Raw genomic sequence first — 15,365 nt, forward strand, 5'->3', positions numbered from 1 at the left:
AGATTATGTTTCTAGGTTTGTCAGCACCATACCCGTGCTTGTGGGTTTCACCGAAGTGGTAAACATCGGAGAACTGCATCACTTTGGGTTTTCCTTCCAAATTAAGCTGACACGCCGCGATATAACTGGAATATAAAGCGGTGTAAACCCAACTCACTCACTCACTCACTCACTCATTCATTTCAATAAGAGAAAATAAACAACAAGCAAAATTCAATTTTGACAACAAAATTTACTTCACAATGAATGACCAGCATTTTTACAATGATATCGTTCTGACCAATGTGTAAGCATCCAACTACTATGACTGGAGTCTAGAGAAAACAGGAAACATGAACAGTAGATAGAGATATTCAGTGTAGTGGTCTCACTAGGGCCTGGCTTGTAACAAAATACACCACTACTGTGGCAGTGACACCGCAGACCAGCGGCGGAGACAACGCACAGAGCAGGTCGGCAGCAAATACTTCACGTCTGGCATTGAAATCACTTGAAACTAACATGGAGAAACATTCTCCATTAGCTGAACATGTACCAAAATTTCAAATTTACTCAAATTATTGGTATGCCACTGCATTTAATTGGTCTCAAATAAAAAATTCCCCAGAACTGGAGAAAGTGGTTACTATTCCATACACATGGCTATTTACCACTTGGTCTCGGTGCCAGAAATTACCGTTATGTAACCATGGCAACATAAAGCCACTCAGTGGCAGGATGAGGATGGTTGATATCGGTACATGACATTTAACACCAATACCAAATGAGCATTAGCCAAAGGCAAAACTCTTTAACGGTACATGTAGATAATTTAGTTTGACGAACCGCCGCCTGATGTGAGTGTTATCTCCCACCTGCGCTACCACTTGCACTGTGTCAATATATATATATAATAATAAGTGGAAAACACTGGCACTAGAGCAACTCGGTCGGAAGAAGCAGTTAAGAATCACGGGGTAGGTACATGAGCAAACCTGCTTGCAGCACACGCCGCCACGGCCGCCGTCCTTGACATAATGCTGACCGTCAGACTAACAAGTGATGTCTGCCATTTCACACTGTAACATTACACACAGATCTCAGATAGGTCCTGTACTCCCAAGTTCCATCAAATATTGAAATTCAGTACAGAGCAGTTGGACAAGAAATGCTTGTTGCTAAATTGGTTGTTAAATTTTCATCAGGTAGGTGAAGTTCTACAAAGGCGTAGTAGTGGTACTGTCTATGGCCACCCCACAGACTTACCATGCCAATGGCACAAAGTGAGTGAGTGAGTTGGGTTTAACGCTGCTGTTAACAATATTCCAGTTATATCACAGCGTGTCAGCTTAATGTGGGAGTGATGCAGGTCACAGACGTAAACCACTTCAGTGAAACCCATGAGCACGGGTGTGGTGCTGACAAACCCAGAAACATAATCGGGGCGAACCGGGATTCGAACCCACAAACTAGGTTTCTGGCGTGCCCAAGGGACGCAACTCTGCACAGCGAATCGTGGTGCCTTAGACGACTGGGCCACCCCTGCCCCCCAAGGCACAAAGACCTCGATGGAACACACTCCACTAATGAATGAACATCCATAATCATTGATCCTATTGTTTGGCATTCAGGTATCCTGAAACTTCAGAATAGAAAATGAGTGAATGCATGAGTATGGTTTTATGCCATTCTTAGCAATATTTCAGAAATATCACGGTGCGGGACATCAGAAATGGGATTCACACATTGTACCCATATGGGGAATCGAACCCGGGTCTTCGTCATGACGAGCGAACGCTTTAACCACTAGGCTACCTCACCACCCCAGAGAAATTTGAGAGCAAGGTCGGCTCACGAGAACCAATTGTGTCAAAGTTGCACTGTGAAATGGGCAGTAACGTTTTCTTAACAAATAACAATCATTTCTCAACAATATTTCTGTTGGAGAGTACCTCCAACTAACAGAGTAACACAATGTCCGCTGTCTGGCTGCTGGCAACAGTTTGTCGCAGGATGCAAGGTCGTCTTAACATGGAAACTTGTCTAAATAAACAGACAAATCGTCTCTTCATCACAAATTCAAATCAAGGAGCAAGACAAAATATAATCAAACAAATTGTCATGTACTGTAGATGAAATTCATCTTAAAATGATGACATGTAATGAACAAACCATGCTGAATGCAGGCTTCATCACAATGATATACACTACTCAACGTTTGCAAAGGACCAAAACAGTCATCTTTAGTCAAAGGCGTGGACCTAAGCAAATGCTGAGTAGCATATATATATCCTTTGCTCAAGAATCAGTTTCACTTCCTGGATTGGGTCTCATAGTCAAACAGCATGTCCTGATCATCTTGAAACTTGGATCCTGAAGGGCACAAGGCTACGCACAGGATCGAGTGACCTTGACCCTGACTAATGACCTTGACCCCCGACTAATGACCTTGCCCTGTAAACAGGTCTTGGCAACAGAGTACTGGCAACTAGAGAACTTTAATAATGGAGAATCTATTACATGTAATACTTGGGAAAAAATAGTTCATTTCTCTTTAACATCCATTTAAAAAGATTTGTCATTAAAATAGGATATCTGTACACAACTAACTGTTTTGAAAATGAAAGCACTTTTCTGCTATTTGATAAATAACTTACAGGAAAGACAATTTGCAGCATGCACAAAGTCAACATGTCGTACACCAGTTCAAGGAACTTGAACACAGTCAAGTGTTGACTCTGACGCCAACAAACCAACCCACTCACCTAGTATGAGTGGGCAACACGCTGTAACTTCAGGTTGAGAATATATCAACATAATTTACATCACCGAGCGAGCAAAATATACATATTTTATACATCACAATTCAAGTGACTACTCCGTAAGGCCACATAACTGCAGAGAGTTGGCGTCACAAGAAATCCAACTGTGGCCATAATTTGCTTCTTCATTGTTGGGACGCCACCAAGGCTCTGCCCATAGTGTGACCTCCGACCTCTGTGACCTCTAGACAAGGTCATCTAAGTTGCTTCCTGGAGGATGACCCTGAATCTAAGATCAGATTTAAGTCCCGCCCTCTTCCAAAAATTACCAGTCACCCAACACTCCCACCCCTCTGCAGTTATGTCTTAGTGTTTAACACCGACCAAGTTCAAAATGAAGAAAATATTTTCTTTGTCACACACTGTACACGATTATCACAAATCTTATGTTGGACCAAAAAAGAAACCAAAAGACATCTTACCTCGTGAAAACAGAAATATTCTACTTAAAAAAACATCTGACTCTAAATGATAGCACTGCATGAGAACTTTAACAGGTGTTTATTATTAATCTTAAGTAGCCGAGAAACAGCTGCATGCAGGTTCAAAAAGCCTCAAGAAAATACACGGTCTCAAAATCTCTACTGCTAATGATTATTTTGTAAATGTAAATCTTTGTCCAAACACTTGAGACAATAAAAATAGTTGTGATTGGGAAATATTTATATTTAGTAGTGGTCCGGTCAATATTTTGTCTAAAAGGAGCAGTCACATTCATTACTGAAATGCAAGCCCTCATCCACAAAGTAATCTTGTCCAACAAGCCTCACAAACCAATGGCTCTTAGACATTTTGATATCGTTAAATAACTAACATCACTCACCAAATACAGCTCACACAAAGTCCAAGGGCAGTTAACTCTGTCGACACTGATCAGGAGTTGTCTACCCTTGTTTCAAGTCCAACCTTCTGATGTGACTGCTCTTGTTTTTATCAACTGGACGAGTAACCAACTCTCAAGACTATATCTCTGTTGACTTCAAAACAGACACGATATGATGCGAAAAATGTCCAACGGTCTACTTACAAATAATGTTCATTAAGTACCTGAACCATGACAGTCATCTAGTTTCCATGGTAACCATGGCAACAGATCACATGTTACTAACAGTTGAAATTGTGGCACAAGATCTATGGATTGAATCCTGTGTTATCTGTCACCCCTAAAAAAACAAAGTGGTACGTTCCCACTTTTAAGGGGGAACCATACCATTTGGAAAACTGGGGTGTGTAGTTTGTTATAACAAATATATATTACTATGTATACATAACAGAAATCTACTTTTGTTGGAATAGTTTGTCTAAAGTGCACTCTAGCGTGGACAACAGTGGACATGTTCTACAATGACCATCACATGTACACAGTGTGAATTAGCAATCAAAACAAATACATTTAAACTTTAAAATATCCGAACCAGAAGAGCCTGGGGAGAGAAGAAGGAAATTTTCCAAAATGTAGTCAGAAAATTGGAAATTTGTAATAGTGCAATAGTATACTTTGGAAGAAATGTCAAGATTGAAATTCCACGAAGATTGAACATGAGTTATTTTTCAATGTGTCACAAAAAAGTCGGAGAAAGTAAAAAAACTACTGAAAAACTGACATCATTTACTGCAAATAGAAACTGTTAGGAACTAGGTCACTATAGATAAGCTTATTTTCACAGCAAGCAAAACCAGTAACTAAAATTCCAAGTAAAACGTCCCAAATTTTGAAATGGGGCGTGGTATATGATCAACAGCCATCCACCCACCTGGGGCGATAGGTATAAAATTGAATGCAAAAATAGTCTTTGTAAAAGTAGAAAAAAATACTTTGTGAAAATAAGATTATCTAGAGTTGATACACCATGTCAAGAAAACAGCAAATAACACGTCGAAATAACCTACTGTTACACAGGTACGAAGGCTGATTCCCACTGACTAGAGCTTTAGTATACATATACACAAATATATATATTTATATATAGACATATATTCATACTTGTCATCCACAGTTATTACTTCGGTCTGTCAATCGGAGAATCTTCAATTCTCCTTTTTCAGACCTAAAAATATCTCTCTTGAAAACAATAACCAAACAACCACGTTTAGGCATCGGCTTCAAAGTTAACAACCGACAACTTCCTTCATATGTACAAGCCAAGTCTGGCGTACTTGATCTTTTCTCATGACGATTCTTGAATCGTGTCACATCCGCCTTTCGAGTTTACCCTTCATCATGATGCGACCCTCCAAAATAGCACTTTCAGAGATGAGGACTGCCTTAGAAAATAATCGAGACAGAATGGTGAGTCAGTTTGTGGTAGACATGTTTCCATGGCTTCAGTCAATGACATACAAATAGGGTAATGGGAGTTGCCATTTGCTGTTTGCCTCTTCCTCCTGTGAAAATTAATTGTGTCAAATCTTGTGATGCAGCTGCTGAAACGCTCATTTGAGATGAAACAGCTGAACCGATGATGTTCCGGTGTGAATGTCTGCAGTTCCATCACCGTCATAGATGATGGTCTCCATTGGATGGTCACCACGGTCACAGAATACAAAAACTACATGATTGTCTTCATCTAACTTGGTTCAATTTTTCACAACAAAGATTGACCAGTGATGGTAAATCTACTCGACGAAGAAGGTTGTGTGCGTAAACGACATGGAACACGAGACGTACGCCAATAGGTGGCAGCACAAGAGGGGCAAGTAGTTGTCAGGGTAGGCTCATCAATTGTTTCGTCGCCTCGTCAGGCAGCAGAGGCAGGAGCGAGATGTTGACAAATGCAAAGAGTCGAGTGGCGTCTGTGGTAATCTTTTCCTGTCACAGACTCAAGACACATGGACAGTGGCAGTGAAACAAAACACGAAGTATAGACAACAGCGACCATGTTGTGATGACGTAGGGGACACAGGCGGGAAGGGATGAGGGGGCGCAGTCTTTGACATTGTGACGACGGCACATGGAGGTTGTTGTAAGGACAACAGTAGGTGCTATTCCATGGCCAAGCACTGTGGTTCTACGATGTTGGGTTCTAGTAGAAATGGCATCTGGCCACTGCGTCTGCCACTGGCGGCCATCTTGTCTGGGTGGCTCCCTGTCAACTACAATCCTGTTAGGACAGGCTGCTACTTCTAGGTCCCTTCTTCCATTGGCTCTGATTCTTGCTGCTCCACAGAACTGGGGGGACAAGAAACAAGATAAAATCAGAAATTTTAAATGTATTCAGAACAAAAAAGTTGGGGACTATGAATATTTTTTGATACTTTTATTAATTGTATGCTAATAAATATACAGAGCTTGAGGTTTGAGGTTTGAGGTTTGTTTGCTGTTTTACTGCCACACTAACCAATATTCCAGCTATATGACGGCGGTCTGTAAATAATCGTGTCTGGACCAGACAATCCAGTGATTGACATCATGAGCATTGATCCATGCAATTCGGATACGATGACATGCATCAACCAAGTCAGCAAACCTGACAACAGATCCCATAAGGTGCCTCTTATAAATAAGACAAGAATAGTCGCCTTTTACGGCAAGCATGGGTTGCTGAAGATCTATTCTACCCCGGATCTTCACGGGTCATCCAATATCATCACAAACAGAGTTCATTTATTTTTAGCAGGGGTCAGCGACTACGCCCCCGCCAATCGGAACTAGTAAGAACACCCTACCTGTTTTTACTTGGGACCATGGAGAGTGATGCAAGGGCAGTAACTGTGTCTGCCTCCTCCATCTCCCGCTTCTGTGCCTCCATCAGGGAGTAGCTTATTGTTCCCAAATACCGTTTGATGCAGGGCCAGTGCTCCACTGTAAGTAAACAGTCAGTCAGTGGATGGCTGGATGGTGGGTGGATGGGTGTGTCAATGGATGGTGGATGGGTGGGTAGATGGTGGGTAAGTGTCAATGGAAGGTGGGTGGGTGGATGGCTAGGGGATGGATGGGTAGATGGTGGGTGGGGGATGTATGGGTGTGTCAATGGATGGTGTGTGGGGGATGGATGGGTAGATGGTGGGTAGGTGTGTCAATGGATGGTGGGTGGGTGGATGGCTAGGGGATGGATGGGTAGATGGTGGGTGGGGATGGATGGGTGTGTCAATGGATGGTATGTGGTGGATGGGTGGGTAGATGGTGGGTAGGTGTGTCAATGGATGGTGGGTGGGTGGATGGCTAGGGGATGGATGGGTAGATGGTGGGTGGGGGATGGATGGGTGTGTCAATAGATGGTGTCTGGTGGATTGATGGGTAGATGGTGAGTAGGTGTCAATGGATGGTGGATGGGTGGGTGGATGGCTGGAGGGATGGATGGGTGGGTGGGGGATGGATGGATGTGTCAATGGATGGTGTGGGGGTGGATGGATGGCTTGGGGGATGGATAGGTAGATGGTGGGTAGGTGTGTCAATGGATGGTGGGTGGGTGGATGGGTTGGTGGATGGGTGGATGGATGGCTGGGGGATGGATGGCTGGGGGATGGATGGGTAGATGCTGGGTGGGTGTGTCAATGGATTGTGGGTGGGTGTGTCAAAGGATGCTGGGTGGGTGTGTCAATGGATTGTGGGTGGGTGGATGGATGGTGGGTGGGTGATGGAGTTTCCTATGCAGTGATACATTTTTGTTTATTGACCAATTGTCAAGAGACAAAGCCAAAACTTAATATTCATCTGCATATAAAAATGGATAAAAAATAAAGCATACCACTACTACCACCACCAAATTTAAAAAAAATAATAAGTGAGAAATGAAAAGTATAGTTCTGGCCATTACAAACACCTGACACACAGAACAAACAAGGGAAAGCTTGTGACTGTAACCACAGCAAACATCCTGCACAAATAGGTGCAAATATCACCTTGGTTTCCCGATTTGGTGAATTGAAATGGGGTTTGACAATCAAGATTATTGCACTTAAATAGCGACGTGCATGCATGTGTGTGTGGCTGCTTTTACTAATCGGGACTGATGCCGATTTTATAGCGTTTGTTCATGTACACTTTGCCTCAGTTTAACATGGATACCCCACTCACACACAGAATACTGACTCCGAGCCAACCAGTCCTAAATGCCGAGCACCAGGCAAAGTAACAACAAGTACCATCTTAATGCATCATTTGGAAGACGCCACCTACGATTTAACGACAGGCGTGCTCTTTGGGCAATGCCCTATCCACTAGAACAAGGAGATGGTCTTTTAATTTTGGTGATACCCTCCGTCAGTGTTTGTCTGTGAAAGTGAGTGAGTGAGTGAATGTGGTTTAACGCTGCTTTTAGCAATATTTCAGCAATATCACAGCGGGGCACACCAGAAATGGACTTTACACATTGTACCCATGTCAGGATTCAAACCCGGGTCTTCAGCGTGACAAGCAAACACTTTTACCACTAGGCTACCCGACCGCCCCTGTCTGTGAAAGGCAGGCCTGACAGTCATTACAACTGCTGACTCCTTACTCTGTATTCTGATGGTGGATTCCAGTGTCTCCAACGCAGGTTTGCAGCTCGGCCGATGGAGTTCTTCATCCTTGATTGTGGGCAGCTGAAACACGAGAGTCATGTGACGTTACGTACCAAGTTATAGCATCAGTGAATGCTCAGTTCAGGTAAAAGGGGAGGTGAGGTGAAATGGGTTTAATGTCGCGTCCAAGATTATTGCACTTATATAGCGACGTGCATGTACATGTGTGTGTGTGGCTGCTTGTACTAGTCTGGACTGATGCCGATTTATAGTGCTAGCTCACTGAGATACCATGCCGCAGTTTAACATGAATACCCCACTCAGACACAGTATACTGACTCCGAGCCGATCAGTCCTTGTTTTAGCCCCTTAATGCTGAGCGCCAGACAGGGTAACAACAAGTACCATCTTTGAACGTCTTTTGGTATGACACGGGCAGGAATCGAACCCCGGACCTTCCGCTCTCCGGGCGGACGCTCTACCACTAGACCACAGAGGTCTCCAGGTTAGAGAGACTGACTCTTAATACTGCAGTCAGTAACACTCCGGTTATAACAAGGCCTGTGAATAACCTGGATCAGGCCTACCAATGAGTGTTGACACAGCATTGATCCCGTCATCAGCGCACAATGCCACAACACCATCAGCCAAGTCACAAAGAAGGACAACCTGATCCAATTGGTTGTCACTAGCAACAAACAATGACCCACTAAGGAACTATCTAACACGGGTCCCGACAATGCATAATGATTAAGAAAGGGGACAAACCAATGCAGAGAATAAACCTCAAACCCTGTCATCAACAGGCAAACACACTTCCTTCTGTACTATATCTCATCAGTATCAGTTCTGTCCTGGAATCCCCAAGGGGAGACAATCATTATATATTTGGGACACTTCTGCTCTGGAATCCCAAAGGGGAGACAAGCATTAGATATTTGGGACACTTCTGTCCTGGAATCCCAAAGGGGAGACAATCAATATATAATGCAGACACTTCTGCCCTGGAATCCCCAAGGGGAGACAATCATTATATAATGCAGACACTTCTGCTGAAGAATCCCCAAATGGAGACAATCATTATATAATGCAGACACTTCTGCCCTGGAATCCCCAAGGGGATACAATCATTATATAATGCAGACACTTCTGCTGAAGAATCCCCAAGGGGAGACAAGCATGATATATTTGGGACACTTCTGTCCTGGAATCCCAAAGGGGAGACAATCAATATATAATGCAGACACTTCTGCTGAAGAATCCCCAAGGGGAGACAAGCATGATATATTTGGGACACTTCTGCCCTGGAATCCCCAAGGGAAGACAATCCTTATCTAATGCAGACACTTCTGCTGAAGAATCCCCAAGGGGAGACAATCCTTATATAATGCAGACACTTCTGCTGAAGAATCCCCAAGTGGAGACAATCATTACATAATGCAGACACTCTTGCCCTGGAATCCCCAAGGGGAGACAATCATTATTTAATGCAGACACTTCTGCTGCAGAATCCCCAAGGGGACAAGCATGGGAAGCATCTCCCCTGGAATTCTCAGGAGAGACAAGCAGGAAATTTTTAGAACTCGTGGAATCTCCAAGGGTAGCTAGGTTAAAAAAGGCATACCTCATCACCAAGAAGAGCCTTGACACACATCTCTGAGGCCTCCGAGATGACCGGAATATCATAGCCTCCCTCTAGTGCCAGCACGACCTTCCCGCCCGCAAGCGACATCAGCTCCCTGGTCATGTGACCAAAAGCTGAAACAAAATCCACCTTGTGTATGCCTTATATGGAATGCGATTTCCCATACATAACATAAGCCCAACAGCCCACACAACTACATCACATCCAATACATAAAGAGTGCCACATGATAAACGTAAAAAAATATATTTAAGTCAGTTCTTTAAGGAACAAAGTATGACCAGTGTGATGGACACTCACCTTCAGCTGTGACCTCATACCCGCCCAGCGGAGCTGTATGTCCCTTGGCCGCGTCAAAACCAGCAGACACGAGAACCATATCGGGACCAAACTCACGGGCAATCGGCATCACAATTGTTCTGTCAACATAGAAAAAAAACATTATTCAGATTCTCTCCAACTCAATCTTTTAGGCACATTTCACCAATATTAGGGTAGGAGATACTAAGAATGGGCTTCACATATTGAAGAGGTGAATCAAACACAGGTCTCTAGCAAACATGCTACCACTGTATCCACTGGCCTACCTCAGTGCCAAACTGCCCTTATAGAGCCTGGTCATCCTGTGCAAAGCCTTACTGAATAACTTTAAACTTTTGTTTGTCGATTAGTGCCGCATTCAACAATATGTCAGCCATATAACGGCGGTCCGAAAATAATAGAGTCTGGACCAGACAATCCAGTGACTCACATCCCACACAATTGGGATATGATGACATGCATCAACCGAGTCAGCAAACCTGACCACCTGATCCCGTTAGTTGCCTCTTATGGCAAGCACAGTCACCTTTTACGGCGGGCATGGGTTGCTGAAGACCTATTCGACCCCGGATCTTTACCTGATTAGTAAATAAATCTTGCACGAATGAATGAATTTTTATGACAATGTTAGTAACATCACTTCAACAGCAGAGGATAACAACTTATGTTAAAGAATGTGTGTTCGGTTTCCATGATAGGAATTGAAACAAGGTCTTCCAAGTGAATACATCAAGCATAGACCAGTGAAGATCCGGGGAGAATAGGTCTTCAGCAACCCATGCTTGCCGTAAAAGGCAACTAGTTCGTCGTAAGAGGCGATTAACAGGATGGGTGGTCAGGCTTGCTGACTTGGTTGATGCATGTCATCATATCCCAGTAGCGTGGATCAATGCTCATGATGTAAATCACTGGATTGTCTAGTCCAGACTCGATTATTTACAGACCGCTGTCATATAGCTGTAATATTGCTGAGTGCGGCGTTGAAAAACAAACAAAACCTCAAGCATCACCACCCTCTTCCGTCTTCATGGCAACACCACTGACCTGAATGCAGTCAGGTATTCAGCATCAGCCATGGGTGGGTTCAGAGCTCCTCCAAATGCGATGTTGACATTGAAGCCAAGCCCCTCATCACTTCCGCACTCTTCAGGTGCTCCCGTACCGGGGAAGAAGTTGCCGCTGTCATGGCGATGAATAGATATGTACAACACATGGTTATCCATGTAGAACATTTGCTGGGTGCCGTTACCATGGTGAACATCCTGAAAGAACAAAAATAATCTCCACATTATACCACAATAATTATATGAATCTCTTAATATTTCATCAATTCTAAATATATCGAAAAAGTCTTGATAAATTCTTGATAATCAATAACAGTTTAAAAATGAGTTTCAATCAAATATCTTAAAAACATTCTCATTTACAAATAAGTTGAGTTATCTCCCTTTGGCTACAAGAAAAAGACAAGGACAGGAAGTTAGGGGTGAGTTATCTCCCTTTGATTACTGCTCTGTTCTGATATGATAGATACTATTAGAACAATATTACAACAGGGAGGGCACATTAACATTTGGGAAACAAACCCAGGGCCCATGTGTGACCAGTGCAGGCACTATCCACTGGGTTATTCCAGCAACGCAATACATACCCAGTCAATGATGAGAATCTTGTCTAGTTTTGCTTTTTCTTGTAACTGTTTGGCAGCTATTGCAATTGAGTTGAAAAAACAGAAACCCCTGAAAACAAATATAAAAAGTTGATTAAATGTACAGAAATCTTTCTGGTGACGGGTCAGAAGTGAGCGATAGAATGTCAGCAATATTGCAGCTATACCACAGAGGGATGTAAATAACTGTGCAAGGCACACCAGTAGCCGACAGCCGAAACAGACAATCCACGCTGCAGGGTAGGATGTTGTACAATCTAACATCCATTATCCGATCTTCATTAATCAGCTTCTTAATCAGAAATTCAAGAGTGCTGAGGACGTTATTCTGCCCTAGAATCTGCACCGACTTGCTACCTTCCCACAAATTCATCATCAGCTCAGTGCTTAGAAATAAAGTAAAATCCAATCCAACGAAAGATATACAGTCTTTAACCAGTAGGTTACCCCACCACCTGTTCTAAGGATGAGGATAACTTGCCACCCTCAAGAAGATCCCATCCCCCCAAACACCAACCATATCTTGGCCGAAGCAGTGTATGTGTCTGGAGTAATGCTTAGTTTGTTTGTTTGTTGTTTAACACAATACTCAGCAACAGTCAAGCTATATGACAACGGTCTGTAAATAATTGAGTCTGGACCAGACAATCCCATGACTGACATCCTGGGGAACTATCCACACAATTGGGCTCTGATATGGGAAAATAAGACTGAGCAGGATTGTTTGTTTGTTTGTTGTTCACTCAGCAATACTCCAGCTGTATGACAGCGGTTTGTAAACAATCGAGTCTGGACCAGACAATCCAGTGACTGACATCCTGGGGAACTATCCACACAACTGGGATACGATGACATACATCGATCAAGTCAGCGAGCCTGACCAACCGATCCCGTTAGTCGCCTCTTACGACAAGCATATTCGCCTTTTACCGCAAGCATGGGTTGCTGAAGACCTATTGTACCCGGAATCTTCGCGGGACGGTTAGGTGAGTGGATATTGCTGTAGCTTACTGCAGCTTCTGTCTACCTGCTACTTACATGGCTTGGTGGGCCTCTGCATGGTGACCTGGGGGACGCACGATGGCGTAGCCGTTCTGAAACAAACACAAGCATACATTAGCATTATCATACAGCAGCGTTATCAGGTAGCCTTGTGGGTAAAGTGTTGGTTCAGGAAGCCAAAGACCCTGGTTCGACTCCCCACAGGCAATAAACTGAGAGGCCATTTTCAGGAAGCACCTTGTTGGAATATTCCTATAGCATAATGGGGGGCTGGGCAGCCTAGTGGTTAGGTTTTGCTTCAGGGAGCCACACAATTCCTTAAAAAAGTACAAAATGGGAGGCCATTTTCAGAAACAAGACGAGTGAGCTGGAAATTAGCATCCCTTTGGCCAGGGGCGGTCGGGTAGCCTAGTGGTTAAAGCATTCGCTCGTCATGCCGAATCCCGACATGGGTACAATGTGTGAAACCCATTTCTGGTGTCCCCCGCCGTCATATTGCTGGAATATTGATAAAAGCGGCGTAAAACCATACTCACTCATTCACTCACCCTTTGGCCAGCTTTACACTTACATAAATTCCTTTAAGGTTAATGGAGGTAAGTCCTGAAGCAGTACAATTTGTAGATGTTTACCACTCAGGTGAAAACCAATAGCATGGGGACGGTGCTGGTCGACAGACCAAGGATCATAGGTACCAAGCTGCAGGGTATGAGTGAGTGGGTTGGATTTAACGCTGCTTTTAACAGTATTCCAGTCATATCACAGCGTGTCAGCTTAATGTGGGAGGAAAGCTCGAAGTGATGCAGGAATCAGACGTTTACCACTTCGAGGAAACCTACGAGCACGGGTATGGTGCTGACAAACCTAGAAACATGAGCGGGGTGAACCAGGATTTTAAACCCACAACCATAGGTTTCTGGCGTGCCCAAGGGACACAACTCTGCACAGCGAATCGCGGCTCCTTAGACGACTGGGCCACCCGTGCCCCCACTTTAACATTAAGTTATGACAGTTGTAGCAGAAAGATTGCTTTCAAGAAGAGGGTCACAGAGAATGCAATACTACACAACAGGGTCGTCATTTGTCTAAATTATTTGCATACGATCTTTCTACACTAACAGTTATAAGCTATTGTCTATGATCATGACAAGATTACATTAAAAAAACAACTAAATTAAAACATCCAAAACAAATAGATCACCTCATTCATTAATCAAACAAATGATTTTAAAGTGAGGCAATTACCATGGCAACAATGCCTAACAGCTGCAGCTAATGACAACATCTGGATGAAGTACTGTCTATCTTACTTACGTAATATGCATTAAATTGATCTTTGGAAACAAAGGCACAGTGATATTTTACATTAAATATTATCTGGTGATTTATATTAATCCCGGCACACACACTAAACAGTAAATCACTCTTGTCATCAAATACTAGGTAATTCAGTACAAAGCAACTGTACTTTTGTTTTGGAGCAAGTCTGTCTGGGTTGAGTACAAGTATTTGTGTTAAATCTGTGTAAAATCAGCTTAATCTGGGAGGTATATTCCAATCTGGGAGGTATATTCCAAACAGCAAACCTCGTAGAAATATACAAATAAGGTGAAACCCACAAAGTGGGCTCCAAAACAGCGAACCTCGTATGTAGGCATAAACCAATCAGATGAAACCCACAAGAACAGTGTAGACAGCCGAAGTCAGGGAATTTTCACATCCACAATAAGCACATCCTAGCACAGTTAAGGGACACAACTCACTGGGCCAATCTGGCCCCATCTATAATTACTTATGATATCAACAAGACATATAATATTAACTCACACAAATTAGTTCTATATTTGAATACCTGCTCTGTTAAACACTATTACTTTTGCCCCTTTGTCTAAATCTCACTGTAACAGGCGCACATATTTTACAACCCAAAAACGGGAAAGAAATTATCTGTTGCTCAATTGGATGGTCTTGTTTTTCTGTTCAATTGTGCCCTAAAACTAAATTGGCAATGAAGAAAAATACTCTGGTTAAATGTCAGCCACTTAATCTGCTGCCACTGCAGCCAATACAGATGGCCAAAGTCAAAATGTCAAATGACATGATATTTGCCTCCAACTTCCAGCTGATGCGATCATGACAATCACTTTTGACAAAACTTCAAATCATGTCTACAAACATAATATCAAAATCAAAGAAAACCAGGCTTTATAAAGCGAACAGTGAGATATAACACCGTGATTCGCCATCGTTCGCCCGACTTGAAGAACAATATTTGATCAACATCTATCAAATTGAAAGGCTTAAGGTCACACAAACGTCAAACACAAAACCTGTCATATTTTGTTACATGAACAAACATATCCACTCCATATTAAATTACACAATGATGGATTCAGAAAGAGATGGAGTATATTATGGGATGGACCGCATCAACAAAATGGCCGTCATACTGGCCATGTTAAACATAAGAATGGAATTCTGCA

General features: G+C 42.9%; 1 protein-coding gene across 12 annotated transcripts in view; it reads right to left on the bottom strand.

Annotated features, from left to right (window-relative positions):
- Positions 1 to 232: 232 nt before the first annotated feature.
- Positions 233 to 15,365, bottom strand: part of LOC139464912 (histone deacetylase 4-like) — a 155,497-nt gene continuing 140,364 nt past the window's right edge. For all 12 annotated transcript variants that reach the window (XM_071246508.1, XM_071246512.1, XM_071246509.1 and 9 more), the window contains 8 exons: positions 12,919 to 12,974; positions 11,863 to 11,950; positions 11,256 to 11,473; positions 10,191 to 10,309; positions 9,871 to 10,004; positions 8,243 to 8,327; positions 6,468 to 6,603; positions 233 to 5,970 (listed from right to left, as the gene is read on the bottom strand). In XM_071246508.1, coding sequence (XP_071102609.1) covers positions 5,925 to 5,970; positions 6,468 to 6,603; positions 8,243 to 8,327; positions 9,871 to 10,004; positions 10,191 to 10,309; positions 11,256 to 11,473; positions 11,863 to 11,950; positions 12,919 to 12,974 — 882 coding nt within the window. In that variant the 3' untranslated portion in view covers positions 233 to 5,924. The remainder of the gene's footprint in view (positions 5,971 to 6,467; positions 6,604 to 8,242; positions 8,328 to 9,870; positions 10,005 to 10,190; positions 10,310 to 11,255; positions 11,474 to 11,862; positions 11,951 to 12,918; positions 12,975 to 15,365) is intronic.

This window comes from Haliotis cracherodii, unplaced genomic scaffold (genome assembly GCF_022045235.1).
Source record: "Haliotis cracherodii isolate W230 unplaced genomic scaffold, xgHalCrac1.p SCAF_17, whole genome shotgun sequence".
Classification (NCBI taxonomy): domain Eukaryota; kingdom Metazoa; phylum Mollusca; class Gastropoda; order Lepetellida; family Haliotidae; genus Haliotis; species Haliotis cracherodii.